We start from the raw sequence: 26,640 nt of genomic DNA, 5'->3' as shown, positions 1-26,640 counted from the left end.
GCTTACTACTGACTTTGCACTCAAGGATCACCCCAACGTTGCCTCCTGCAGGTAAATTGAGTTTGAGACCCCTGGTCTAGAGGTACATCTGGCTGGGATATGGGGGAACTTTGAGAATCATCATATTAGTGGCAACTAAATTTTTTTAAGATAAATCAATTTTCAGTAAAGTTTATTCATCCAAAACTATGCATAAAATACTATGCTCCATGACATTCAATATAATAATTTAATAGTAAAATACAAAATCTCCATAGAGAAATCTTTATAAATATAGAATGGCCATATGCATATGTAGGTAACTAAATTTTTAAAAAAGGATGGACCAGAGTGATATGATAGCACAGCATGTAGGATGTTTGCCTTGCATGCAGCTGACCAGAGACTGACCTGGGTTCCATCCCCGGCATCCCATATGGTCCCCTGAATCTGCCAGGAGTGATTTCTGAGTGTAGTGCCAGAAGTAACCCTCCTGAGCACTGCTGGGTGTGGCCAAACTAAAAAAAATTTAATAAATAAAGGAAAGGTCAGAGAGATGGTACAAAAATTAAGGCTCTCTTGGTGCTGGAGAGATAGTATAGAGGATAGGGTACTTACATTTTATGTGGAGATAACCTAGCTTAGACCCCTGACACCATATATAGTCCCTGAGTCACATCAGGAATGATCCCTTGAGCACAGCCAGGAGTAAGGCATGAGTAACCCCCTATGGCCCACAACCCATCTCCCCCCAAAAAACAGAAGTTGTGTGTCGTATCTCCTAGTTATACTTCCCTCACCTTTTGTTTTGTTTTGTTTCGTTTGGTTTGGGTCACACCCGGCTGTGCTCAGGGATTACTCCTGGCTCTGTGCTCAGAAATCGCTCCTGTCAGGTTCAGAGGACCATATAGGATGCAGGAAATCGAACTGGGGGTCTGTCTGTGGTTGGCACGTGCAAGGCAAACACTGTACTACTGTGCTATTATTGCTCTGGGCCCTACTTCCCTCACCTTGACGCAACTATACTAGAAATATCTTGAACAAATTCAGTTAATTAAACATACACTCTGCCAGAGAGATAGCACAGCTGTAGGGCTTTTGCCTTGCACTTGGCCAACCCAGGAGATGGTGGTTCGATTCCTGTCATCCCATATTGCCCCCTCCCGTGCCTGCCAGGAGCAAATTTCTGAATGCAGAGCCAGGAGTAACCCCTGAGCACTGCCAGGTGTGACCCAAAAACCACACACACACACACACACACACACACACACACACACCGCACCACACACACACACACCACACCACACACACTACTCTCTTGATTTCAGACCTTTGCACATGTATTTCCTCTATTTTAAAGCCTCTTGCATTACACACCAATGGCCTGATCTTGGAAACTCCCACTCATTCCTAAATTACTCCCATTCATCCCTCATGTATGTAAATTCATGTACTTTGCATAGGTTCCCTCCTTTATTTTTCCTCAGTACTCTTATTTCTACCATTGTATCACCTGTCATTTGTTCGTCTTTATCTTGATCATTGTGGAGTTATTGCATACAACAAAGAATTGCATGTATTCTCTCTCCTAGTGAGCCTGGCACATTCTAGATTTCTCATTAAACATTTGATGAATTATTCATTAAAAATTGTGTCTGTGGGGCTGGAGCACTAGTAAGGTGTTTGCCTTGTACGAAGCCGTCCTGGATTTGATTCCCAGCATTTCATGTTCCATGGAGTCTGCCAAAAGTGATTGAGCACAGAACTAGGAGTAATCCCTGAGCACTGTTGGATGTGGCTCAAAACACACACCCAAATTATGTTGGAGGGCCAGAGTGGCATTTGTCTTACATGTATTCAGCCCAAGTTTAATTCCTGACATTTCGTATGGTACCCCGAGCACTGCCAGGAATAATTCCTGAGTGTAAAGCTAGGGTGTATGTATGTGTAAAAGTTGTGTGTGTGTATTTTGTGTGAGAGAGTGAGTGAGTGAGTGAAAGTTGTCTCTTACAATCTTTCATATGCCTTTTAATCTTTCTACTCAGGGCTTACTTTTGGCTCTGTGCTCAAGCTCAAGTTCTTGATGAAACACAGGCTGGGATGCTGAGAATTAAACCCATATTGGCCTTGTGTAGGCAAGCACCTTACTATAGCTGTACTCTCGTCAGCCCTGTCTGTTGTTGTCGTCTGCTTCTAATACTATCTTAAGGAACTAATTTGTTCTTTCTTTTTTTGTTTGTTTGTTTTGTTTTGTTTTTCGGGCCACACCCATTTGATGCTCAGGGGTTACTCTTGGCTAAGCGCTCAGAAATGGTCCCTGGCTTGGGGGGACCATATGGGACGCCCGGGGATCGAACCTCGGTCCTTCCATGGCTAGCACTTGCAAGGCAGACACCTTACCTCTAGCGCCACCTCGCCGGTCCCAAGGAACTAGTTTATTTAAGGAACTATTTCATCTTACATCCCCTCTCTCCATGCTTTATATGTTATAATCTAATCAAACTAGAATTAGATTGAAATTCTAGTCCCTTTTCTTCAATAATTTATAGGTATATGAATTCAACTTATAGTCACCAATAATTTGTTTCTTGAACTTTATTTGTTCCCTTTTCTGAAATTTTTATCAAGTCATATGTCATAGCAGACATATTAACCAAATTGGCTGCAAACTCTTTTGTGCTATGTCCTCTATCTTAAAAGCACACCATTAGGGGCCAGGAAGGTGGCGCTACAGGTTAGGTGTCTGCCTTGCAAGCGGATAGACCGCGGTTCGATCCCCCGGTAGCCCATATGGTTCCCCCAAGCCAGGGGCGACTTCTGAGCGCATAGCCAGGAGTAACCCCTGAGCGTCAAACGGGTGTAGCCCAAAAACCAAAAAAAAAAGAAAAAAAAAAAAAAAAAAAAAAAAAAAAAAAAAAAAAAAAAGCACACCATTGGGGCCCGGAGAGATAGCACAGCGGCGTTTGCCTTGCAAGCAGCCAATCCAGGACCAAAGGTGGTTGGTTCAAATCCCGGTGTCCCATATGGTCCCCCGTGCCTGCCAGGAGCTATTTCGGAGCAGACAGCCAGGAGTAACCCCTGAGCAATGCCAGGTGTGGCCCAAACCCCCCCCCCCAAAAAAAAAAAAGCACACCATTAGGCCAGAGTAATGATATTGCGGGTAGGGCACTTACCTTACACACGGCTGACACAGGTTTGATATCTGACATCCCAGATAGTCCCTGAAAACTGCCAGAAATATTTCTTGTGTGCAGAATAAGGAATCTAATGGTCCTCAAACTATGGTCCATGGGCCACATTGTATTTGTTCCCATTTTGTTTCTTCACTTCAAAATAAGATATATGCAGTGAGCATAGGAATTTGTTAAAATTTTTGTTTTTACTATAGTCTGACCCTGCAACAGTCTGAGGGCCAGTCTTGAACTGGCCACCTCTTTAAAATTTTGAGGACCTTGGGGCCGGCGAAGTGGCGCTAGAGGTAAGGTGTCTGCCTTGCAAACGCTAGCCAAGGAAAGATAGCAACAGCGGTTCGATCCCCTGGCATCCCATATGGTTCCCCCAAGCCAGGGGCAATTTCTGAGCACTTAGCCAGGAGTAACCCCTGAGCATCAAACGGGTGTGGCCTGAAAAAAAACAAAACAAAAAAAAATTTGAGGACCTTAAGGCCGGAGATAGCATGGAGGTAAGGCATTTGCCTTTCTTGCAGAAGGACGGTGGTTCGAATCCCGGCATCCGATATGGTCCCCTGTGCCTGCCAGGGGCAATTTCTGAGTGTAGAGCCAGGAGGAACCCCTGAGCGCTGCTGGGTATGACCCAAAAACCAAAAAAAAAAATTTTTTTTTGAGTACCACTGAATAAATTCTTGAGTATCGCTGAGTATGGCCCCAAAACACAACCATCATAAAGCACACTATTAGTCTTTATTTATCGTATGCAAGGCCCTGCTCAAATCTTCCTTCAGGAAACTTTCCAAGGTCAGTCCAACCTTAAAAAAGGAAAGTAAGGGGCCGGGCGGTGGCGCTGGAGGTAAGGTGCCTGCCTTGCCTGCGCTAGCCTAGGACGGACCGCGGTTCGATCCCCCGGCGTCCCATATGGTCCCCCAAGAAGCCAGGAACAACTTCTGAGCGCATAGCCAGGAGTAACCCCTGAGCGTCACAGGGTGTGGCCCAAAAACCAAAAAAAAAAAAAAAAAAAAGGAAAGTAAGATGAAAAATTTTAAGCTCCTTTAATGCCTTAGTATTGATGCTTTTTGTTTGTTTGTTTGTTTTGGTTTTTTGGTCACACCTAGCAGTGCTCAGGGATTACTCCTGGCTTTATGCTCAGAAATTGCTCCTGGCAGGCTCGGGACCATCTGGGATTCTGGGATTCTGGGATTCGAACCACCGACCTTCTGTATGCAATGCAAAGCAATGCATACTTTACCTCCATGCTATCTCTCCAGCCCCTATTGATGCTTATTTTATATTTTTATTTTGGGGAGAGCTACATCAGCAGTGCTCAGGGGTTACTCCTGACTACACTCAAGACTTACTCCTGGTGGTACTCAGAGGATTATATGAGATAACTGTATGCTATGCTGGGGGGACCACCATATGGGATCAAACCCAGTTTGGCCACGTGCAAGGCAAAACCCTACCCACTGTGCTATCACTCTGGCCCCTCAATGCTTATTTTAAAAATTCAGACTCACAAATGAGTGCATCTGTGTTATGTGTGTTTCTTGTCCCAACTAGTTGCAAAGACTTTGAAACTAAGAGTTATTTTCCTCCTTATAGCAATTGGATTTGCTGCCAAGAGTCTGGGCTTTCGAGTCATGTTTATTTGGCTTCAGAGCTGAGTTTTGCCATGTGTTTAGTATGACCTTGTACAAGCTTTTTCACTAGTTTTTCATGTATTAAAGTACTTGTGAAGTAGAGGATAATCCTTTGGCATATACCGAGTTCTTTCTGTACTTCTTAACTCATTAATAGCTCCTTAATAAAAGTTGAAAATTGGACCTTCTTGTATAGTTTTAATATCCTCTCAAAGGTTCCAAATGTGAGCTCTTTAAATCAAGATGAAGGTATAGAATTTACAGCCTGATTTAATATTCCTAGTTTTTATTCATGACGAAGCAGAGTTTGATTTACTCTTTTCTGTTGACCAAGAGCCAAGGTCGAAGGAGTTGAAGGAGAAAAGGACAAAGAAAACTAGGTTGTTTGCAAAAGAGAATTCTTTCACTATTTGTTAAGTTTTAAGCTGTCATTTTCAGTTACTAGAGTGAACTTTTATGTTTTCTGAATGCTAATGTCAGTGAATATAAAAGATAGTTTATAGGTTCATTACTTTTGGATCATCTCTTACAATAATTTTTTTTAATTAAATACCTTTTTGTTTGCTTTGGTTTTGGTTTTTTGTTATGGTGTGGTTTTGGTTCATACTTGGCCAGTGCTCAGGGGTTACTCCTGGCTCTGTGCTCAGAAATTGCTCGTGGCAGGTTCAGGGGACCATATGAGATGCCAGGGATCGAACCCGGGCCCATCCCAGGTCGGTCATGTTCGAGGCAAACACCCTACCACTGTGCTGTCATTCCGGCCCCTAAATATCTTTATTCTAAACACTGTGGTTTACAGAGTTTCTCATAATTAGGTTATTTCTAGCATTCAATGTTCCAACACCAATCCCACCACCACTGTAATATTTCCTCTATCATTTTCCCCCAGTTTTCTAATTTCCCTGAAAATTGCAGGTACAAATAATTTACTTAATATTGCTTATTACAACCAATGGTAATGGGATTATACAACCTTCATTAAAATAAAATTTGTGAAAATTGTCATATCTTGCAACATGTCATTGTCTGAAGGTTTATAAAACTGTTGCTAGTCGAGCATTGTTGACTTAGTTTGTTGATTTTTTGTTTCTTCTATGATAATTTCACATCTAATTTTGTGCATTCCTACTGGAAAATTAGTATTAAAATTCTGGGGGTGTCATGGGGCTGTGTGGTCCAGGACTTTGAAGATCTGTGGAGCACATCTGTGGGCAAATGTGTTCATATAGCAACAGTGGTGGTTTATGGATGTGGTTGCCGGGATTTCTGGAAGTAGAGGCAGGAAGTGCCTGCACTGGCTCCAAAGAGTCCCTGGAGATGTCAGCCACAAAAACTGCATGCCTGAAGGGCTTGTTTGTTTGTTTTTAAATCACACTCAGCAGAGCTCAAGGGTTACTCTAGGCTCTACACTCAGAAATCACTCCTGGCAGGCTCCAGGGACCATATGGGATGCCGGGATTTGAATTATTGTCCTTCTGCATGCAAGGCAAACACCCTATCTCCATGCTATTTCTCTGGCCCATACCCGGAGTTTTTAATGGTTAGGAGTCTCTGCAGAGATTAATGGAAAAGTTGGAAGCTGGTTCATTGATGTGGCAGCAGTTGTAGGGTGGGTGGGACAGTATTATCCACTACAAGGCCTGTATATTCATGAGTTTTCAAGGCTTGGTTTGGTTTTCTTTCAAGAGTTAGATGAGTCTATGGCATTTGCTAATGGGCTTATATGGTTTGCTCTCTCTTACAATAATTTAAGCTTATTTATGTTTTAGAAAAGGAATCTTTAGGGGCTGAAGAGGTAGCACAGCAGTAGGGTGTTTGCCTTGCAAGCAGCCAATCCAGGAGGGATGGTGGTTCGAATCTCAGCATCACATATGATCCTCGTGTCTGCCAGGAGATATTCTCAGCGCAGAGCCAGGAGTAACCCCTGAGCATCGCCAAAAACAAACAAAAAGAAGAGAAAAGGAATCTTAAGTTTTACTTTGCTTGCAGGACTTCAGGGTCAGGTAGCCAGCTCAAAGGACTTGCAGTGCTCTCCAGAGTTCGCTCTTTGATTCTGGGGAGCCATGGCACTATATGGTTCCCCAGAGTGTTGGGAGCAATTCTCTGGCAGAGATGTCCCAGCACCACAGGATGTGATCCCAAACAAAACACACAAAATGGAAATAAGTGGGGCCAGAGCGATAGCACAGCGGTAGAGCGTTTGCCTTGCATGCAGCCTATTTGGGATGGAACCAAGTTTGATCCCCAGCATCCCATATGTTTCCCTGAGCCTTTCAGGAGTGATTTTTGAGTGAAGAGCCAGGAGTAATCCCTGAACGCTACTGGGTGTGCTCCCCCCCCCAAAAAAAAAAAAAAAAAAGAAAAGAAAAAGGAAATGAGTAACAACCTGGAAGTTAGAGTGAAAACAGTCATAGAGGAGTTTTAATGTATTAATCCTATCAGTAAACTCATCATCAGTTCTTTATTTTTTGTTTTGTGGACACACCCATTGATGATCGAGAAACAGATTCCAACTTGGGTTGACCATGTGCTAGCAAAAGTCCTACCCAAAATATGCTAACTTTGGCCCCCCATATTATTTGTTCCTTTTTGTTGTTGTTGTTTTTTGGGCCACACCCGGTGATGCTCCAGAGTTACTCCTGGCTATGTGCTCAGAAATCACTCCTGGCTTGGGGGACCATATGGGACGCTGGGGATCAAACCAAGGTCCATCCTGGGTCAGCCGCATGCAAGGCAAATGCCCTACTGCTATGCTATCGCTCTGACCCCATATTATTTGTTCTTGTATTACATGCTGTCAATAAATTACAAAGCACACAATGTTCAAATAACACTCCCTACTTCTCGTGGCCAGGATACACTTGGTTAAAGTGCACACACGTTTACATGGCCACTGTCTCACACTTTGTAGGCAGGCGTAATAGCAGTGCTACTGTGATTGCTCTCAGCCTGTAAGGTGGCCTATTCCTACAAAGCAGGCCACACTGAGCCCTTGTGTTGACTTTTTTTTGGTGTTTGGGCCACACCCAGCGGTGCTCAGGGATTACTCCTGGCTGTCTGCTCAGAAATAGCTCCTGGCAGGCACGGGGGACCATATGGGACACCGGGATTCGAACCAACCATCTTTGGTCCTGGATCGGCCGCTTGCAAGGCAAACTCCGCTGTGCTATCTCTCCGGGCCCTTGTGTTGACTTTTTAAAATCATCACACCCAGAAGTCCCAACACCAAGTGGGGTGGATCCTTACTCCTGAATCCTGGCCTTTCACATGCAAAGTTTGTGCTCAACTTGTGGAGCCACCTCCTCAGCCCCTGTCTGGTAATGTTTTAGTCATCTAGTCATTTTTTTGCATTTTTTTAAGGCACATTTACAGTGCTCAGGGGTTACTCCTGGCTCAATGGGCATATTAAGCATGTGTACTAGCCCTTGACTTGTTTCTCAGCCCTTGAGTAGTTATTTTTGTTGTTGTTGTTGTTGTTGTTTTGTTTCTGGGCCATACCCTTAGGCACTCAGGAGTTACTCCTGGCCTATGATCAGAAATCAGTTCTGGCAGATTTAGAAATCACTCCTGGCAGGTTCGGGGGACAATATGAGATGCCGGGAATCGAACATGAGTAGGTCCCAGGTTGGGTGTATACACGGCAAATGCCCTACCTGCTGTGCTATCACTCTGACCCCATCCTTTGAATTTTTTATTAATTTATTTTAGTAACTCTGTAATGAATTAAGTGTACATATAAGCTGATATGTTTGTATACCTGTGTTTCAAGACATTGTTAAAATTACTTTCATATGGATGATGCTTGAGAGAGAGTACAGCAGATAGGGTACTTTCCTTGTGTGTAGTTGATCCAGGTTTAATCCTATGATACCCTATATAGTTCTTTTTTTTAAAACTTTATTGATTGATTGATTGGTCCCTGGGACACACCCAGTGTTACTCAGGGGGTTACTCCTGGTTCTGTACTCAGAAATCACCCCTGGCAGGCTGGGGGACCATATGGGATGCCAGGGATCAAACTAGGTCTCTCCCAGGGACCATATGCAAGGCAAATGCCCCACTGCTGTGCTATCTCTCCAGCCCCCTACACTATATAGTTCTCCAGGCACCCACCACCAAGAATGATCCAGAAGCAAGCCCTGAGCACCACTGGGAATGGCCCAAAAAACAATAAATAAAAATAAGCATACTTTCAGGGCCTGCGAGGTGGCGCTAGAGGTAAGGTGTCTGCCTTGCAAGCGCTAGCCAAGGAAGGACCACGGTTAGATCCCATGGCATCTCATATGGTCCCCCCAAGCCAGGGACGATTTCTGAGCACTTAGCCAGGAGTAACCCCTGAGCATCAAACGAGTGTGGCCCGAAAAACCAAAAAAAAAAAAAAAAGCATACTTTTATAAGGAAATAATAAACCTATAAATAAGTTTGACAAGAGATATAATTACGGGCCGGAGAGATAGCATGGAGGTAGGGCATTTGCCTTGCATGCAGAAGGACGGTGGTTTGAATCCCGCATCCCATATGGTCCTCCAAGCCTGCCAGGAGCGATTTCTGAGCATAAAGCCAGGAGTAACCCCTGAGCACTGCTGGGTGTGACTCAAAAAACCAAAATAAATAAATAAATAAATAAAATGTTTTAATATGAAAGAGATAATAATATTATCTAAATATTATAAATATTACTAAATAATATTTACTAACCATACATTTATAAAACATACTAAATAATGTTTTCTGTATGTTCAGTTTGAATTCTTCATTTTTCTTAGAAACAAATACTGAAGGGGCTGAATTGTATAAGGCTTGTTCCTTTTTATATGATTGACCTGGGTTTGATCCCCACCATCCAGCAAAGTCCCCAATCCCCTCCTGGAGTGATCCCAGAATACAGAACCAAGAATAAGCTTGAGTATTGCTGTAAGTGGTCCAAAACCAAATAACAACAAATACTAAAGAAATAATCAGTCTTCATACAGGCTATTGATAACAAATATTCAGATCTTTGGCTTAGGTTATTTGTACTGTCTATATTGAAATATTCGGGATAGCATGGAGGTAGGGCGTTTGCCTTGAAGCAGAAGGACGGTGGTTCAAATCCCGGCATCCCATATGGTCCCCCTAGCCTGCCAGGAGCAATTTCTGAGCGTAGAGCCAAAAGAAACTCCTGAGCGTTTCAGGGTGTGACCCAAAAACCAAAAAAAAAAAAAAAAAAAATTCTAAGAGTCAGTTTGAAATTCTGCATTTACTTACAGAGATACATAGTAGAATTATATATATAAAAAAAAGCTTTTACTTTTTATTTTCTCCTCTCTAGATTTGTATTCACTACTTTCAAACACGGAATAGTATTCATATCTTGAAGCCAAAATATGTGCATTTTTTTCGTTATCCTCCACTCAAGTATAGTCACCCACATCGGTTGCTGCAAACAACTGCAGGTAAGTAAAGTACCAAGGTCCCCTGTATAAAGTGATTTTTGTAAATAAGTAATGATGTTGATCTGATTCTGAACCACTTCTTTTTAAAATAATTGAACATCTACTTTAATTTTGGGGGGAGAAAAATCACCCAAAAGTTGACCTTACCATCTTGCTCCTCCCAATCTCTTTCTTTCTCTTCTTATTTCATTTTCATTCTATTTTGCACCTGTACCCTGTTCTTTCCTGGAGTCATTTGTGTCTGGGTTGTGTAACTAGGTTATGTTGGTCATATGTTCATGATCTGACTTACTCAAGGTCAGTGGTCAGCGCTGGTACAGTTTCTCAGTCAATGTAACAGTTTATGTCCTCTGCTTGATATATTCTTGCATGCCAGATGAACTTAAGTTTTCACATTAGGATGTGAAAAATTAGGGTGACAAATTATGCCCGAGTTATTCCTTCAATAGAAAGGACCCTGGCTACCTTTACCTCACTTTTTTTTTTGTTTTGTTTTGTTTTTGTTTTTGCTTTTTGTTTTTTGTTTTTTTTACCTCTCTAAAGAACTTGGAACTTTAAATATTAACTTTATCAAAGTCACCAAAACTTTTTTTTATATTACTATATAGCATTCTGATAAAAAAATCTTTTTACCTCTTTATAGGCTTTTAAAAAAATTTTTTTTTATTTTGGGGTCACACCCGGCAGCACTCAGGGGTTACTCCTGGCTCTACGCTCAGAAGTCACTCCTGTCAGGCTCGGGAGACCATATGGGATGCTGGGATTCGAACCACCATTCTTCTGCATGCAAGGCAAACACTATCTCACCGGCCCTACTCCTGGCTTTTTGCTCAGGAGTCACTCTTAGCAGCTCAGGGGACCTTATGTGGCTAGGGATCAAACCAGAGTGGGCTTCACACAAAGCAAGCACCTTACCCTTTGTATTATCTCTCTGGCCCCATCTTTGCCAATTTTTTTTGTTTAATTGTTTTTTATGTTTTGGTTTTGGTTTTGGTTTTTGGGTCACACCCTTCAGCGCTCAGGGGTTACTCTTGGCAGGCTTGGGGGAACCATGTGGAATGCTGGGATTCGAACCACTGTCCTTTTGCATGCAAGGCAAATGACCTATCTCCATGCTATCTCTCCAGCCCTTGATTGTTTTTTTTTTTTTGGGGGGGGGGCAGTTGGGCACATTTAGCAATGCCCAGGGGTTACTCCTGACTCTGCACTAAGAAATTGCTCCTGGTAGGCTCCGGGGACCATGTGAGATGTTGGGGATTGAACCCGGGTCAGTCCCAAGTCAGCTGTACTCAACACAAATGCCCTGCCTGTGATTTTTAAAGATTACTTAGCTTCCAACATAGTTGGGTTTTTTTTCCCACAAAAAAGAATTTTAAGTAGGAAAAAATATCTAGCTTTTCTGTTTTAGTCTATAATGATGTACTTTGGTTGCCAAATATGTAACAGTAAATGTCTAAAAGATGGGATTGTATTGGAAAATGATTCATTCAGCAACACAAGTATTTATATTCACCTGCTATATGGCATGGCACTGTACCTGGAGCTCAGGATTCAACATTTTTATATGTTTTCTAGCAAGAAAAACTCAAAACCCACAACCATCCTGATTCCTATCTCACATCAGAGTGATCATTTATGTCCAGAGAGATAATACATACCTTGCATGAGGCCAGCCCATGTTCGAACTCTGGTACTATATAAGCATCCTTTAACCCCTTGTCCTACGTTGCTTCCAGGAGTGATCCAACTCTCCTAACCCTACCCCACCCCACCCCACTCCCACTACCAAAAATTGGTTACCAAGATTTATTCTTTTTCTTTTCTTTTTTCTTTTTTTGACTTTTGGGTCATACTTGTTGGTACTAAGGGGTTACTCCTGATTCTGCATCACTCCTAGTGAACCCCTAGGGCTCAGAGGACTATATAGGTGGAGTGCCTACCCCATTGTTTTATATATATGTAAATATGTGTGTGAGTGTATATATATATAGCCCCTCCCTTTTTTAGTTCTTTTTGGGCCACACCCATTTGATGCTCAGGGTTACTCCTGGCTAAGCGCTCAAAAATTGCCCCTGGCTTGTGGGGACCATATGGGACACTGGGGGATCGAGCCGCGGTCCTTCCTTGGCTAGCGCTTACAAGGCAGACACCTTACCTCTAGCGCCACCTCTCTGGCCCCTCTAGCCCTTATTTTGATATCTTATCTGTTCTTTAAGTTTATTCTCTCCTTTTCAGATAGCTGTGAATATATATATATATGTATGTATGTATGTAAGTTCCATGCTTCATTTTCTCTTCTGTAGTATATTTTTTCTGCCATCATTTTCCTAGCCAATAAGACTCCTGCTTCACACACACATACCCCTCTGTGAATTGAAGCTACAGGGTTGTATTATTTCTCAAGATTCCTGGAGTTGACTGGGTAGTTGATCTGCCTATATTCTGCTAAGATCATCTGTATTTTGTTTTTTGTTTTGTTTTGGGGCCACAACTGGCTGCACTCAGGGGTTACTTCTGGCCCTGTGCTTAGAAATCACTTCTGTGAGGCTGGGGAGACCATATGGGATGCCAGGGATTGAACCTGGGTTGGCAGCATGCAAGGCAAATGCCCTACCACTGTGCTATCATTCCGGCCCCTGTTAAGATCAATTGGCCTGAAAAAAATATCTGAAATGATTTCACTCACTAGTCTGACAACTGACGTTTGGTTTCACTACCAGATGATCTGTCACGTTCTCCACCAGACTAGATCACCTTCTTTCCATTGTAATCTCTGGGCAGCATTCCAGAAGAAAGTAGGTAGGAACTGTGAGGTCTTTTGAGGCCTCAGAACTTGCACAACTTTTCCTGTCCTATTTCCTATTATTCGCAGCAAGTCAAAAGGTCAACGAATTTAAGTGCATAATGAATTTAAGAATTATTTTTAAATTAAGTATTTAGAAATGCATTGCATCTCAAATGAAAACAACTTGTACAGAACTGATGACCATTTTTACTACTATTGGCTGCTCCCAACACTTCATCTCATCATGACAGACTATGCTCTTAAAACCTAGGTTATTTCAACCAAAAAAAAAAAAAAGGAAAAGAAAAGGGCCCGGAGAGATAGCACAGTGGCGTTTGCCTTGCAAGCAGCCGATCCAGGACCAAAGGTGGTTGGTTCGAATCCTGGTGTCCCATATGGTCCCCCGTGCCTGCCAGGAGCTATTTCTGAGCAGATAGCCAGGAGTCACCCCTGAGCACCGCTGGGTGTGGCCCAAAAACCCAAAAAAAAAAAAAAATCTAGGTTATTTCTTGCCACATGTTCCATATTTTGCCATAGGGAAATGTGGATCATCCCCTGAAGCCACCACTATGTATAATAAGATATATTCACATTCTGTACATGCTGATTCTGGCGTAACTTTGCTTTATGTAGAGGTGTAGTGTATTAACTTGCTATTTCTTTGGTTTCTTAGATTCTAGTTTTTCATTATAACTCTATGACAGATTTTCTTTTTTTGGGAAGTGTAGAAAGGGTCACCTAGGAAGGGGGTTGGCCCATACTGGCAATATTCAGGGATAGATCTTGGCTCTGTAGTCAGGAGTGACTTCTGGAGATTTTTTGAGGGGGAAGAAGGGAGTTACAAGTGCCAAGGATCAAATCAAATTGGCCATATGCAAACAAGCAGCTTAAATTCTATATTCTTTTTCATTGCAATTCTAGGATTACTTTTCTCTGCTTACCTTCCTGTTTCCTCTATTAAAAAATGTATCCTCAGATAAATATGTCTATTTTCATTGGGAAAATAGTCTTAAAACTATAATTAACTGTTGAGTCAAAGACCTGGCCTTTGACTTGAAAATATTTTTTAATTTTACATGTAAAAGTATGGGCCATCACAGTATGAAGCTTCCTGCAAAGAGAGGTGAGTATAGTTAGAGAAGTAACTACACTAACAACTATCATGACACTGGTAATGAGTGAGAGATAGAATGCCTGGGGAATGAGGACTGGTGGTGGGAATGTTGCACTGGTGAAGGACAGGGTTGTTCTTTTTTATGTTCTTTTTTATGACTGAAACCCAACTACAAACATATTTGTAATCATGGTGTTTAAATAAAGATATTATTAATTAAAAAAAGTGTGGACCATGCATTACATTTTCAATAAGGTTCTTCTTTGCTTTAAAGGTCTACAGGGACAGATTGTTCAATTCAAACTCTCAGACATTGGAGAAGGGATTAGAGAAGTCACTGTTAAAGAATGGTAAGTTACTCTACATTTTTGTTAAGTAAACAGAAGTAAAAGTACAATGGGTAAGATCTAATTGAATTGCAAAAGTTCTTTATATAGCATTATCCTTTTTTTTCAAAGGTAAAACGAGATGTATTGCCAAATACCAGGGCCATTATTAATTATATACCACAATCTTTTATTCTATGTAACTTACTAAGTGTTTTTTTTTAATTTAATTTCTTTCAGTGGGCCACAGAGATGGTAAAGGGGTTAAGATGCTTTTCTTGCATGTGGCCAACCCAGGTTTAATCCTTACCACTGCATCTAATCTCCTAAATACCTCTAGGAGTGATCCCTGAGCACAGAGCCAAGTGTAAGCTCTGAGCACAACCAGGGGTGCTTTAAATAAAACAAAACCAAAAGGATTTCTTTTACTGCCTTCTCTCACTTTAGCTTTAAAAAAAAAAAAGAGAGAGGCCAGAGCAATAGCACAGCAGGTAGGGCATTTGTCTTGCATGCCGCTAACCTGTGTTCCATCCTTGGCATCTCATATGGTCCCCCAAGCCTGCCAGGAACAAGTTTTGAGCACAGAGCTAGGAGTAACTCCTAAGTACTGCTAGGTATGGCTCAAAAACAAAACAAAACAAAAAAAAAAAAAAACTCTAAAACATGTTCAATTGAGATGGCCAGGAATATGAATAGCATTTAATGTATAAACATAGACTTCTTTCAAAACTGTTTATTTACTGTTGTAGTTCTATGATTTCATTACATTACAAATGCAAATATAGGAGATAACACCAAGTTCTGGATTGCATGATTTGGAGTTTGCCTGCAGCACAACATGATACCATGAGTATACGCAGGAATGACTTGCAAATATTGAGCCCTACCTGGGGTGGTTTCACTGAACAAACAAGAATGCAAGTACGATGGACTCACTGTGACTTTATATATATATTTTTTTTGTTTTGTTTTGTTTTTTGTTTTTTTGTTTTTGTTTTTGGGCCACACCCGGCGGTGCTCAGGGCTTACTCCTGGCTCTCTGCTCAGAAATAGCTCCTGGCAGGCACAGGGGACCATATGGGACACCGGGATTCGAACCAACCACGTTTGGTCATGGATCGGCTGCTTGCAAGGCAAACACTGCTGTGCTATCTCTCCGGGCCCGTGACTTTATATTTTTACAAAAAGGTCCTACCAAAAGGCATGAATCAAAAATAATTTTTAAAAAGATAAAAATGCTCAGAAAAGACCTTGGATCATAAGAAAAAGCCCTCTGCTTGCTTTATTTATCTACATGCTTTCTTTCAGTTCTGGGGAGAAATGCATACTTCAGGATATTAAATTAATTGGTGGAGCAGGACTGCATTAATTAAAACCAAGGGACTCACACATGCACAGTATTTGCTATACTATTGAGATATCTCTTTGGCCTATTTTTTTTTGTAATTTTCTAAAAGTAATAGTTAAGATAAATAATTAGATTCCGGGGCTGGGCGGTGGCGCTAGAGGTAAGGTGCCTGCCTTGCCTGCGCTAGCCTTGGACGGACCGTAGTTCGATCCCCTGGCGTCCCATATGGTACCCCAAGCCAGGAGCAACTTCTGAGCACATAGCCAGGAGTAACCCCTGAGCGTTACCAGGTGTGGCCCCAAAACAAAAACAAACAAACAAACAAAAACAAAAAAAAAAGGTAAGATAAATAATTAGATTCCCTCTTTCACTGTCATTTTAAAGCTGTTGAAGATTTTTTGTTTTTGTTTTGGTTTTGGTTTTTGGGCCACATCTGACAGTCCTCAGGGTTTACTCCTGGCTCTGCACTCAGAAATCGCTCCTGGCAGGCTCAGTGGACCATATGGGATATTGGGAATTGAACGCAGGTTCATCCTGGGTCGTCTGTATGCAAGGCAAACACCCTACCGCTGTGCTATCACTCCAGCCCTGTTTAAGATTTATTAAAGAATTGGTGCATCAACACAATTTTTGTAGTTTTGCATTTGTCTTTTAAACCTGATAGAACCAAGATTACCAAGTATATATTCTTTCTTTTGTTTTGGGGTCATACCAGTGGTGCTCAGGGGGTTACTCCTACCTCTGCACTTAGGAATCACTCCCAGCTATACTCCAGGGACTATATGGGATGTCTGGGAGCAAACCTGGATTGACCCTGTGCAAAGCAATCACCCTAACCGTTGTACTTCTCTCTGTGATCTACATATATTATTATTTATTTTATTTTATTTTTATTTTTTTTATTTTTGGGCCACACCCAATAGTGATGCTCAGGGGTTACTCCTGGCTATGTGTTCAGAAATCGCTCCTGGCTTGGGGAACCATATAGGATGCCAGGGGATCGAACCATGGTCCATCCTAGGCTAGGTCGGGCAAGGCAAATGCCTTACTGTTTGCACCTCGGCTTCAGCCCCCATATATTATTTCTTATACTTACTATGTATGCTTATGGACTATTCTAGCTCAAGCTTAGGGGTTTGCTGTCAATATTTAGGGGACCAGGTAGGACTAGGGATAAGTTCTGAACTGCCTGCATGCAAATTTTGGACTTTGCACATGAGCTATCACTCAGACCCAAAATATATGAAACTTGATTTTTTTTTCCCCTTAGCACACTGAATATATTCTTCAACTGCTTTCTGGCATCCATGATTTTTTGAGTAAAAATTATCTGTTTATCTTAGGAGGTTTCTCATATTTCATGAAATATTTCATATTTCATGAGAATCTTTTGCTGATTTCAGAATTCTCTTTGTTGGCAGTTTAATGATTGTGTATGTAGTTATGTAGTTGTAATGTGCCTAACTGTTTTGCATTTCTTCTGTTTGGAGTTTGCTGAATTTCTTACATAGGTACATTGGGGAGGGGAGGGGGTCTCACCTGGAGGTACCCTGGGCTTACTTCTGACTCTGTGCTTATAAATTACTCCTGGTAGTGCTTAGGGGACTATATGAGGTTCTGGGAATCAAACCTGGGCTGGCCACATGAAAGGCAAGTGCACTCACTACACACTGTCTTGTCTTTCTGACCCAAAGTTGCTGTTTTACAGCAACTTGTAATTTTTAGAGTTGTAGAAAAGTTGTTTTAGATATAGGGGCCCACAACCCGTGATAATCAGGGCTTATTATTCCTTGCTCTGTGTTCAAGGATCATTCCTGGGAGACTCTGGGAACTATATGGGATTGAACCTGGAAGCGTCCTACTAGCTGAACTATCAGGCTTCAATTTTGGGGAGAGGGAGGTGTTTATAGTGCTCAGGTGCAAATAGCTTGGTAGATCTGGTGGACCTTGGAAGACTATGCTATATTGGGTATTGAACCTAGGGCTCCCACATGGACAGCATGCACTCAGCATGCGCCACTGCTCCCGCTCCAGTTTTGCTCAGTTTTGCTTTGACTACTATTCTGGGAGATTCGGCTACACTTGGCAGTACTTGTGGGCCATGGAGTTCTGGTGTTGAACTTGGGACTTCTTGCATCAAGGCGTTCACTTCACCCCAGAAAAAAAGACTTTAATCATCCTTTGCTAGAGTGCCTGTTGCTTTTATGGAGGAGCAGATTTTTTTTTGTTTGTTTGTTTTTGTTTTTTGGGCCACACCCAGCGGTGCTCAGGGGTTACTCCTGGTTCTATGCTCAGAAATAGCTCCTGGCAGGCAGAGGAACCATATGGGACACCGGGATTCGAACCAACCACCTCTGGTCCTGAATCGGCTGCTTGCAAGGCAAACGCCGCTGTGCTATCTCTCCGGGCCAGGAGCAGTTCTTTCTTTCTTTCTTTCTTTCTTTCTTTCTTTCTTTCTTTCTTTCTTTCTTTCTTTCTTTCTTTCTTTCTTTCTTTCTTTCTTTCTTTCTTTCTTTCTTTCTTTCTTTCTTTCTTTCTTTCTTTCTTTCTTTCTTTCTTTCTTTCTTTCTTTCTTTCTTTCTTTCTTTCTTTCTTTCTTTCTTTCTTTCTTTCTTTCTTTCCTTTCTTTCTTTCTTTCCTTTCTTTCTTTCTTTCCTTTCTTTCTCTCTCTCTCTCTCTCTCTCTCTTTCTTTCTTTCTTTCTTTCTTTCTTTTCTTTCGTCCTTCCTTCCTCCCTCCCCTCCCTCTCTCCCTCCTTCCTTCCTTCCTTCCTTCCTTCCTTCCTTCCTTCCTTCCTTCCTTCCTTCCTTCCTTCCTTCCTTCCTTCCTTCCTCTCTTGTTTTTGGGGCACACCTTTTGCATTTAGGGGGTTACTCCTGACTCTGCACTCAGAAATTGTTCCTGGCAAGCCCAGGAATCATATGGAATGCCAGGAATCAAACCCAGGCCCATCCCGGGTCAGCCGTGATCAAGGCAAAACACCCTACTGCTGTGCTCTCTTTCTTTGGCTCCAGATTTTGGAGTTGCTTACTCCTTCATTCTAGTAGTAAAAAGTGCCCTATTTATTTATTTGAACATTTTTTGGATTTGGGCCATACCTGGAGGCAATCTGTTCTGTGCTTGATGATGGGGTACTTTGTGTGCTGGAAATCAAGCATTGCAAAGCATGTTTCTAAGCACTCAGTCCCATTGAGCTATCTCTCTGACCCTCTATATGTGCCTTTTTTTTTTTGTTCTTTTTTTTGGGGGGGGCACACCGGGCGGTGCTCAGGTTACTCCTGGCTGTCTGCTCAGAAATTGCTCCTGGCAGGCACGGGGGACCATATGGGAGACCAGGATTCGAACCAACCACCTTTGGTCCTGGATCGGCTGCTTGCAAGGCAAACGCCGCTGTGCTATCTCTCCAGGCCCTATATGTGCTTTTTTTTTTTTTTTAATGTTTTAAGGTAATGTGTTTTTAATCGTGTTGATCTTTATGGTCTTGATATATACTTTTACTTCACCAAACCCCCCATTGCATATACTTTTTATTCAATTTCTTTTTTATTTGATTTTAAATTTTTTTTTGGTTTTTGGGCCACACCCGGCGGTGCTCAGGGGTTACTCCTGGCTGTCTGCTCAGAAATAGCTCCTGGCAGGCACAGGGGACCATATGGGACACCGGGATTCGAACCAACCACCTTAGGTTCTGGATGGGCTGCTTGCAAGGCAAACACCGCTGTGCTATCTCCCCGGGCCCTGATTTTAATTTTTAATATTTTTTAAAATTGTTTGTTGGCAGTCCAGGGAGCTAAGGGTGGAGGGTAGGGAAGTATGCTGGTAACAGGGGCAGAGAGAAGTCAACACTGGTGGTGGGAATTGCCTTAATTCACTGTCACTATGTACCTTAAATATAATTGTGATAGACTTCTAATTCATTGATCTCAATAAAGTTTTTTTTTTTTTGGTTTTTGGGCCACACCCGGTAACGCTCAGGGGTTACTCCTGGCTATGCGCTCAGAAGTTGCTCCTGGCTTGGGGGACCATATAGGACACCAGGGGATCGAACCGCAGTCCGTCCAAGGCTAGCGCTGGCAAGGCAGGCACCTTACCTTTAGCGCCACCGCCCGGCCCCTCAATAAAGTTTTAAAAATAGTTTCAGTCATAATATTCCAACATCAATGTACACTTCCCACCACCAATGTCTCACCCACACCTGGCCCTCAGCCTGCCACTATGGCAGATACTTTTTTCTCTCTCTCTTGCTTTTTTTTCTCCCTTTTTTTGTTTAGGCACCAGGGTTTAAAATACTGTTATCGAAAGGTCTCACTTTACCTCCTTTCGGCACCTAGTTCTTGTCCAGAGTGATCATTTCCAACTATCACTGTCATAACAGTCTGTTCTCTGTCTTTACTGAATTCCCCCACTATTTGTGGCAAGCTTCCTACCAAGGGTCCTCCTGGCCTTTCTCTCTGTTGTCTCTGGATATTAATACTAGATTATCGTTTATATCCCACAAATGAGTGCATTCAGTCTATGTCCTTCTCTCTCTGACTCGTATTACTCAGCACTATACTCTCCATGTCTACCCCATGCATAATCAAATTGTATGACTACATATTCCTAACTGCTGTGTAGTAGTTTGAAGGGTCACGTTCTCTAGATTGGTTGTGGTTTGATTCCCACTGAGCTCCCAGACAAGAAAGGCAGTTCCCATTCCCCTGTCTGATTATTAGGTCAGGGGGAAGAGATCCAGTTGTAGAGATCTGCAGGAAATAATTCACACAGTGAAAAGGTACAAGAATAGATTCAGGAAACCCAGTGCTCAAGCATGGAATTCAAATCACCCAAGCTTTCTGCTCCTAAGGAATGCAGCTCAGTGGAAGAAGATGGAAGAATGAGCCCCAGTCTTTCTCAGACCCTTGCTTTTATTGACAAGAATCAGGTACCACCCTAGGGTGGGGGCAGAATGCCAAGTAAGGAATAATCCAATCTACTGTCATCAGGTCACACCCTTGGGTGGAGTACAATTATTGATTAGGGTCGGATCAGTAACTCAACAGTAGTTCTTTTCTTTTCCTTTTTTCCTTTGGGTTTTGAGTCTCACCCAGCAGTGCTCAGAGATTACTACTGACTGCTCAGAAATCACTTCTGGCAGGCTCAGATGATCGAACCAGGGCCCATCCCTGGTTGGCTGCATGCAAGGCAAATGCCCTACTGCTGTGCTATTGCTCCAACACCTCCATAGTTTCTTTATCCACCCATCTTTTCTCAGGCACTTGAGTTATTTCAGATTCTGACTATTGTGATAGTGCTATAATGAACTTAGGAGTTCAGATACCTTTTCTGCAGTTAGTCCCCTACATTATATTCTAAGGAGCACTATTGATAGGTTCAATGAAAGCTCAATTTCTAGGTTTTTGAAGAATATCCATATTGTTTTCCCGGGGCCGGGCGGTGGCGCTAAAGGTAAGGTGCCTGCCTTACCTGCGCTAGCCTAGGACGGACCGCGGTTCGATCCCCCGGCATCCCATATGGTCCCCCAAGCCAGGAGCAACTTCTGAGCACATAGCCAGGAGTAACCCCTGAGCGTCACCGGGTGTGGCCCAAAAACCAAAAAAAAAAAAAAAAAACATATTGTTTTCCCAAAAGGCTGGACGAGTTGACATTCCCACCAGCAGTGAAATGAGAGTCCCTTTCTCCCATGCCAGCACTGACTATTTATGTTCTTTTGATTTATTGGTTATTGTTTTAGTGCCACACCTGGCAGTTACTCCTGACTCTACACTCAGGAAGTACTTCTGGTGGGCAAGGGACCATATGGGATGATGGGGATCAAACACAAGTTGGCTATGTGTAAGGAAACAAATATCCTATTTGCAGTACAATTACTCCAGTCTCTCTTGTTTTTTGTTTTTGATATGTTCCAGTCTCTATATATGTAATTTTAAACCCAATTTCCTTCCTCTCTCCTTTCCTTCCTTCTCCCAGCTGTGTACTGGGGGTTGCTACCAGTGGTGTTTCGAATTGAACCAAGTTCTGCCACATTCAAGGCAAGCACCTTAACCCCTGTTAACTCCTTCAAGTAAACCTAATTTCTTTGTCATGGGTGATACTTTCTTATTTGTTTTCTTTTGTTTTGGGGCCACACCCAGCTGCGCTCATGTGTTATTATTGGCTCTGGACTCAAATCGCTCCTGGTAGGCTCAGAGGACCATATGGGATGTCAAAATCAAACCCGGATCCTTTCCAGGTTGGCCCCATGCAAGGCAAATGCCCTACTGCTATGCTATCACTCCGGTCCATATACCATGAGTGATTTTTTTTTTTTGAGTGATATTTTATTATGGACTAAGAAAGTGGGTAGGGGCCAGAGAGATAGCACAGTGGAAGAGTGTATGCCTTGCACATAGCTGACTCAGGACAGACCTGGGTTTTTTTTTTACTATCTTGCTTTGTTTTGTTTTGGTTTGGTTTAGGTTTTGGTTTTTGGGTCACACCTGGCAGCGCTCAGGGGCTACTCCTGGCTCTACGCTCAGAAATTGCTCCTGGCAGACTCGGGGTACCATATGGGATGCCGGGATTTGAACCACTGTCCTTCTGCATGCAAGGCAAACGCCCCATCTCTATGCTATCTTGCCAGCCCCAAGTTTACTATTTTGTGAAGAAACATTATGAAATAACATTTGTGAATAAGTGAATGAAGAAACATTCAGAAATTCTGTTACTCTTTATTAACTTTACTATAACATCCTTTGGTGTACCACAATGACTAAATGCTGAGCTATTAGTACTTCTTGCCATCTAATTCCACAACACTAATACATAATTATTAAGATATATGTGCATATCTATGTTCATTCACTTTAGCACTTAGTATAATAGTATAATGATGCTTCCAGTATTAGGGTTGGAGACAACCTTAATATCAATGATAGATGGATAGATAAAAATAAACTGTGGGGCCCGGAGATATAGCACAGCGGTGTTTGCCTTGCAAGCAGCCGATCCAGGACCAAAGGTGGTTGGTTCGAATCCCGGTGTCCCATATGGTCCCCTCTGCCTGCCAGGAGCTATTTCTTAGCAGACAGCCAGGAGTAACCCCTGAGCACCGCTGGGTGTGGCCCAAAAACCAAAATAAATAAATAAATAAATAAACAAGCTGTGATATAGAAACACAATACTACTCAGCTATAAGAAAAGATGGACTCACGCAGTTCACTGCAACCTGGAGGGTAAATACCAAGTGAAATAAGTTAGAGGGAGAAAAACAGAAACTAGAAGGTTGCCATGGGCTAGCTTTTGGGTCCAGTTGGTTAGTAAACTTCTTTGAGTTCCCTCAAAGAGAGTGGGTGACACCAATGGCTAAATAGGAAGAAAAAGGGAAACCACACAATGCATGTGGGAGAAATAAGCATTCTAAAATTTAATGAGCATAATAAAAGGTATAAATGAGGGATTTAGCCAGCCACAGTTTTTTTTGATGGCATGAAAAAAATGTTCTCCTATGTTAAATCACAACATTACTTTCTTATAAACAGAAAAAACAAAACAGTGTACATGGCTCCTGCTGAGTAGATATATTTCAAGTAAGAAACCAGAGATAGGGGCCGGAGTGGTGGCACAAGCAGTAGGGTGTTTGCCTTGCATGCTGCACTCACCTAGAACGGATCTCGTTTCAATCCCCAATTGTCCCATATAGTCCCCCAAACCAGGAGTGATTTCTGAGTGCATAGCCAGGAGTAACCCCTGAGCATCACCACCTGTGGCCCATAAACAAAAACAAAACTAAAGAGAGAAGATAAATGTTAACATCTTAAAGCAGTTCCTGTCTGGCTAGTCCTAGATGTCAATACTGATAAGGAAATTTTGCAAGGAACCGGTTTTTCCTATTTTCTGGGGGAACAAGGTTTGTTTTAGGGGCAAATAGAATACAGATATGTAACTTCCTAAGGATTGACTAAGAAATAGTTTTTAGGAACACACAAACTTATCTGAAAAAGATCTAAATCTACCTGGTGAAGGTTTTCTTAATAACTCAATGTTGTTTTCTGGACAAAACTTTGGATGTAAGTTCTGAAGCAAGAATTAGTTAGCAAGGTGCCAGAGACATAGCACAGAGAATGGGCATTTGCCTTGCAAGTGGCCGACCCAGGAGGGACGGTGCTTCGAATTCCAGCATCCCATATGGTCCCAGGAGCAATTTCTGAGCACAGAGCCAGGAGTAGCCCCTGAGCACCTCCGGGTGTAACCCCAAAACAAAACAGAAGTCAAAGTCTTTTAGAGATGTCCAAAAGGTAGAACATTCCTTTCCATTTAAAACTGCAAGGGTGAGCCCAGAGAGATAGCACAGCGGCGTTTGCCTTGCAAGCAGCCGATCCAGGACCAAAGGTGGTTGGTTCGAATCCCGGTGTCCCATATAGTTCCCCGTGCCTGCCAGGAGCTATTTCTGAGCAGACAGCCAGGAGTAACTCCTGAGCACTGCCGGGTGTGGCCCAAAAACCAAAAAAAATAAAAATAAAATAAAACTGCAAGGGCATATAGAAACTAAGAGAAATAAAGTTGTTTTTGATGCTGAGTTTTCCAAGGTAAAGAGAAATTAATAAAGGCTATTTTTTCCTGTAATAATCCTTATTTTAGGAAATAACAGGCTTTACTATATACACACAAAATACAACAGAAAGGAAATTCATCTTTAGGCCAATTAAATATTTGGGTTTTTTTAGGGGGGTGGGTTCATACCCAACGACACTCATGGGTTACTCTTGGCTCTACACTCAGAAGTTGCTCCAGGCAGGCTCAGGGGACCATATGAGATGCTAGGATTCAAACTACTGTCTGTCTGAATCTGCTGCATGCAAGGCAAACACCCTACCTCTGTACTATCTCTCCAGCCCCTGAATATTTATTATTAAGCATAATATCACCTTTCACTATCAAAAATCTTGGTCAGCCATCCATGCTGAGACTAAGTGGGCCTTCTGACAAAATTCATTAGGTTGTGGTGGTGATAAATTATCTAATTTGTCTATGAAATACAAAAATAAAAAGACTCAGGAAGGAAACAGGTAATATCAGACATTACAAACTCTTGGGCTTGAATTAAACAATTACTGGACAAAACTGTTTACCAAACGGAGCAGAGGAGGGAGAGTGGGAAAGGAAGATCAGATCAGAGATGATATAAGGACAGTGGTGAAGGGTCATGGGCACTTTGGGGTGGGTGTGGGGGGGGCTACAGAAAATTTATATGTTAGTACTATGTAACCTTACCTTACCTAAACTATAATTTAAAAAGTGAAAGCAATTAATGTTGGCCAGATGAATATTGATCTATTTTAGTGTGACCGTTTCATGGTCAGGATGATCTTATAATTGCTGATGTAAAAGTTGTTTGTGTCTTTTTCTTTTAGGTATATAAAAGAAGGAGATACCGTGTCTCAGTTCGATAGCATCTGTGAAGTTCAAAGTGATAAAGCTTCTGTCACTATTACTAGTCGCTATGACGGAGTCATTAGAAAACTGTATTATAATCTAGATGATATTGCCCTTGTGGGGAAGCCCTTAGTAGACATAGAAACGGAAGCTTTAAAAGGTACTGCAAAATGTGTTCTTAGATTTTGCCAAATCAATTCCTGCTGTCCTTTTGTCATTGGATAACAATGAAAAGGAATGTTTTACTTTTAATAATTTATAGGATTTGAATGGGGAAGTGATTAGAACTGAAATCAGGAAAATAGAAATAGTGGAGCCGGGCAGTGGCGTTAGAGGTAAGGTGCCTGCCTTGCCTGCGCTAGTCTTGGATGGACTGCGGTTCGATCCCCCGGTTTCCCATATGGTCCCCCAAGCCAGGAGCAACTTCTGAGCGCATAGCCAGGAGTGACCCCTGAGCGTCACCGGGTGTGGCCCAAAAACCAAAAAAAAAAAAAAAAAAAAAAGAAAATAGAAATAGTTCTCTGTGATGAATGACAGCCTTATAGAAGTTGGGAAGGGAGGCATGGTTTTATTTTCTATTTCTTAACTAATAAATATTTTTATTTAAGTCATAACAATAAAACCCTATATATGCATGATAGAACCATAAAATCTTTATTAGTTTGAGAGTCATGAAATTTGAAGTTAGGGAGCCAGAATACAGTGGGAAGGAGATTTGCCTGCACAATGCCAACCGAGGTTCAATCCCTGGCATCCTATGGCACCATGAACCCCACCTGGAGTGATATCTGAGCACAGAGACAAAAACAAGCCCTGAGCATCATAGGATGTGGCCGAAAACTAAACAGGAAGAAAGAAATTTGAAGTAAAATCTAACTCTCACTCCTAAAGTATGTTTTCACATCAAAATGAAGAGACACCTGTTAAAAGTTGTAGTAATTAAAGGAAGAAATTGATGTAAGAATACTTAGAAACTTTTTTTTTTTTTGGTCGGGGAGGCACAACCAGTGATGCTCAGGGGTTACTCCTGGCAATGTGCTCAGAAATCGCTCCTGGCTTGGAGGACCATATAGGATGCCAGGGGATCGAACTGCGGTCTGTCCTAGGTTAGTGCATGCAAGGCAGACACCTTGTCGTTTGCACCACCACTCCAGCCTCTAGAAACTGACTTTTAGTACTTGATGTTTTATTACTTTAAATACTATTTAAGTACTTTACTACTATTCAAGTACTTTTAGTACTTGAAGAGATCAGTCTTCCAATTACCAACTACTTAATATGAGTGATCTTGTTATAGGCAGGGATTGACCCCAAAGCACCACCAGATTTGAGCTCCTCCCCCCAAAAGAAAGAAATTAATGCCTGAAAATGAAAATGCATTACTCTACAGATTCTGGTACCTCCCTCCACACACACAACATATATTT

General features: G+C 42.1%; 1 protein-coding gene across 1 annotated transcript in view; it reads left to right on the top strand.

The window, feature by feature from the left end:
• Positions 1-26,640, top strand: part of DBT (dihydrolipoamide branched chain transacylase E2) — a 41,472-nt gene that overhangs the window by 3,214 nt on the left and 11,618 nt on the right. The window contains exons 2-4 of the mRNA XM_049765744.1: positions 10,104-10,227; positions 14,401-14,476; positions 25,192-25,373. Coding sequence (XP_049621701.1) covers positions 10,104-10,227; positions 14,401-14,476; positions 25,192-25,373 — 382 coding nt within the window. The remainder of the gene's footprint in view (positions 1-10,103; positions 10,228-14,400; positions 14,477-25,191; positions 25,374-26,640) is intronic.

This window comes from Suncus etruscus, chromosome 19 (assembly GCF_024139225.1).
Source record: "Suncus etruscus isolate mSunEtr1 chromosome 19, mSunEtr1.pri.cur, whole genome shotgun sequence".
Classification (NCBI taxonomy): domain Eukaryota; kingdom Metazoa; phylum Chordata; class Mammalia; order Eulipotyphla; family Soricidae; genus Suncus; species Suncus etruscus.
Note: the sequence above shows the minus strand (reverse complement) of the source record. Positions and strands in the feature narration are given on the sequence as shown.